Source organism: Bidens hawaiensis, unplaced genomic scaffold, assembly GCF_021521415.1.
Source record: "Bidens hawaiensis isolate Kalapana, Puna unplaced genomic scaffold, B.hawaiensis_p1.1 tig00035194_1, whole genome shotgun sequence".
NCBI lineage: Eukaryota > Viridiplantae > Streptophyta > Magnoliopsida > Asterales > Asteraceae > Bidens > Bidens hawaiensis.
Window position 1 is genome coordinate 28,590 of NW_027505359.1, and position 3,165 is coordinate 31,754.

Here is a 3,165-nt window from a genome sequence, read left to right on the forward strand (position 1 = left end):
GTACTTTTATTTTTATTTTATTTTTTGATATTAATGTATTTTTTTTTAATGTGTGTTTTTTTTAATAATTTATGAGTTTTTTTAATAATACGTTTTTTGAATATATTTATAAAAAAATAAAAAAAAAAATCCGCTGGAGCCCCTGCTGGAGCCCCTCCACACCAGGGCCAGGGGCTCCAACGGGGGCTCCAACAGCCCCCTTATCCAGTTTCTCTCTCTGCCACACGTCACAATATTATTGGCTGGAGCCCCCTCTCGCGCCCCCATTAGAGCCCCCCCACACCCCTCAACCTTAGCATTGAAATAGCATTATTTTGGCAGGGCATATGATTTGTCAACATCTAAGTTAGTTGTTGAATTTGTGCATTTGAATCATCGAAGAGTGATGACGTTAGCCGCAGGGATCGGGTACGTGCTGCTAGCGCTGGGGCCGTCACTGGGTCTCTTCGTCACTGTAATATCCACTAAACCCTTCCTCGTCCTCCTCCTCCTCTCCAGGTAGGTACTTTTACTCCCTCTTATTATTATTATTATTATTATTAGGGTTTATTGCTATTAGGAATTAATAATTGATATTTCAGTTACTAATTACTATATGAATTATTATATGATGATGATGATGATGATGTTAGGGTTTATTATTTATATCATTATCATTACCGGCCGATTCATGATCATACACAGCTAGCTACTAACTAATGTCTGTTTGTATTATATATATATGTAGTACACTGCTGTGGCTCATTAGCTTGATTCTGCTCTCTGCATTTTGGAAGCTCTTTCTTCCTATCAAAACAACCCAATACTGGCCTTATCTCATTCTTGTTACAACTTCTGTTCTTTTCCAAGAAGCTCTTCGCCTCCTCTTATGGAGAGCTTACAAGTATGTTGCTTATTCTCTTAATTCCAAGCTGTTCTGTGCTCACAGGGATCTGCTACATGATTAATAAAATAATATTATATACCTACTTTTGCATTGATCAGGAAGATGGAAGATATGTTGGATGCCTTTGCTGACAGGGTTGCTAAACCGCGCCTATATCTTACTGATAAGATGCAAATCGCCCTCGGTAATCATCATATACTTTGCTTTATAGACCGATATCGAATTATTATAATAAGAAATGAACTAAAGTCCTACTAACCTAAAGTATCATGCAAACAATAGTAAAATAATATTTTAATCTATTTGCTAAAATTAGTTAAGAAAATCCCACGGTTGATTATTATTAACTTGTGTACAGCTGGCGGTCTTGGTCACGGTGTGGCTCATGCAGTGTTCTTCTGTTTGAGCCTATTAACTCCTTCATTTGGTCCCGGAACATTTTATGTTGACAAATGCTCATACGCTCCATTTTTTCTTATTTCTGGTGAGTATATCTTCAAAACCTAAGTTATACATACAATGCAGTAACTCAGTAAGTAGCATTGGTGTATTTTTTGCATGATAAGAAACTGTGAAATGCTTTTATAATATCATATCAAAAATCTACTCCCTGTCCCAAGAAAAAATCAGTGTTTTTTTTAATTATTTATTATCTTATTGGGAAATTTTCCATGTTTTCGGTTGTTATTGCCACAAATTGTTGCTGTTATTGGTTTTTTGGTGCACGAGATTACTTTTATAAAAACTGAGTATAACTGCATTAATGTTAGAAATATAAGTTGTCGGCCTGCTTCTTCCAATTTTCTTTTCATTTAATCTATTTTTATAATATATTAAAGGGATAATTTCATATATCTCACTCAAACCTTATTGTAATATCATATTTACCCAACAAAAAAAAATCATAAATCGAATATACTCATTTTCTAACATTCGACATTTTCACCCTTCCCTACAGCTTGCATTATGATATGAAAATTTGGAGTTAAAGTGAAGGAGAAGGGTATAATGACCATGTTATAAATTGTAGTGACTGAAACATGTAAAATGGTAAATATGAAATTTATTTTGAATAGGTATCTTTTGATATGAATTTTTTTGGTTGGTAAATATGATAATGATATGCAAGTTTTTAATGGTATATATGAAATTGCTTTTATATTAAATGGGTGTTTGGGTATGCGTTTAGAAAGTCATAATGTGATTTAGAAGGAGTATATTTGATATAAGTTTTAGAAGCATAATTTGTTTAACCAAACATTTAAAAACTGATATTTTGCAGCCATTATTTCGCTTGCATTTGTTACAATCCACACCTTCTCAATGGTAATCGCATTTAATGGATACGCTCAAGGGAAGAAGAGTGATCAGTTGATCGTGCCAGCTGTTCATCTAATTGCTGGAACATTGGTAAGACATGTTTTTAGTAATCTTAACACATGAAATTTCATATTTACCTATTTCATTAAATATGATTCATAGTGTGACCATCATACCCTTCTCTTTCTCCTTTAACTTAAATCCTTACACAACAGAAGAATTTTATGCCAAAAATATGAAGATGTCTATAGTTTTGAAGTTTTAGATTATAATTTTTATTATGTTATTTTTACAACCATAGTTAACACATTAGTTTTATTATTTTCTGTTGCTGAAAAGTTGTTTTGTATGTGATGTAGACTCTTGTAAATCTGGCATCAGGTGGTTGTGTCGTGGGAATTCCACTGTTGTATATCGTGGCATTGTCGACTTTAGGATACTGTGGGAAGATGGTGTGGGGGAGGTTGACCGAGACTCAAATAAGGTTGGCCCATTAAAATCAATGATAGATTGGTGATCTGGATCCACAGTTACTAGTTTCCAGTGTTGAATTATTGTTATATTACTATGACTCATGGAAACGAGATGATGGCGTTTCACTCTTGTATGTTCATGACATTGCCTTTTCTGGTGTAATAGGAAGGATCTCTCTCTCTCTTATCAAAGAGCAAGTCTAAAACATAATTTTACTTGCTTTTCAAGTTCATTTTTATTATTATTATTATTATTATTATTATTTTGATAATTTATTTAAAGACCATCCAAATTTTCAGAGTTCCACAAGTTATCAAAAGTATTAAAATGATCAAAAAGAAGTCATTTACATTTTTTATTGGTGGTGTTCCGCCTCATTTTGGTGATAAAATATATGGAAAATGGTAAATGACATGTTATGTCTGTAATTCATTTATAAAGTGAATTTGTTAATGTGAGATGATATGAAGTTTAAAGATGTTTTT

General features: G+C 32.9%; 1 protein-coding gene across 1 annotated transcript; it reads left to right on the forward strand.

Annotated features, from left to right (window-relative positions):
* The first annotated feature begins 385 nt into the window (after positions 1-385).
* LOC143612679 (gamma-secretase subunit APH1-like) lies at positions 386-2,821 on the forward strand. Its single transcript, XM_077086605.1, has 6 exons — positions 386-498; positions 728-883; positions 985-1,070; positions 1,245-1,370; positions 2,169-2,296; positions 2,566-2,821. The coding sequence occupies exons 1-6, from the start codon at positions 386-388 to the stop codon at positions 2,701-2,703; spliced, it is 747 nt and encodes a 248-aa protein (XP_076942720.1). The 3' UTR covers positions 2,704-2,821.
* The last annotated feature ends 344 nt before the right edge of the window (positions 2,822-3,165 follow it).

Bases quoted from the DNA above. Each gene is read 5' to 3' on its own strand.
- LOC143612679 (XM_077086605.1), top strand. From the start codon at position 386: ATGACGTTAGCCGCAGGGATCGGGTACGTGCTGCTAGCGCTGGGGCCG. The intron at 499-727 runs GTAGGTACTTTT...ATATATATGTAG, and splicing joins GTCCTCCTCCTCCTCTCCAG to TACACTGCTGTGGCTCATTA. The intron at 1,371-2,168 runs GTGAGTATATCT...GATATTTTGCAG, and splicing joins TCCATTTTTTCTTATTTCTG to CCATTATTTCGCTTGCATTT.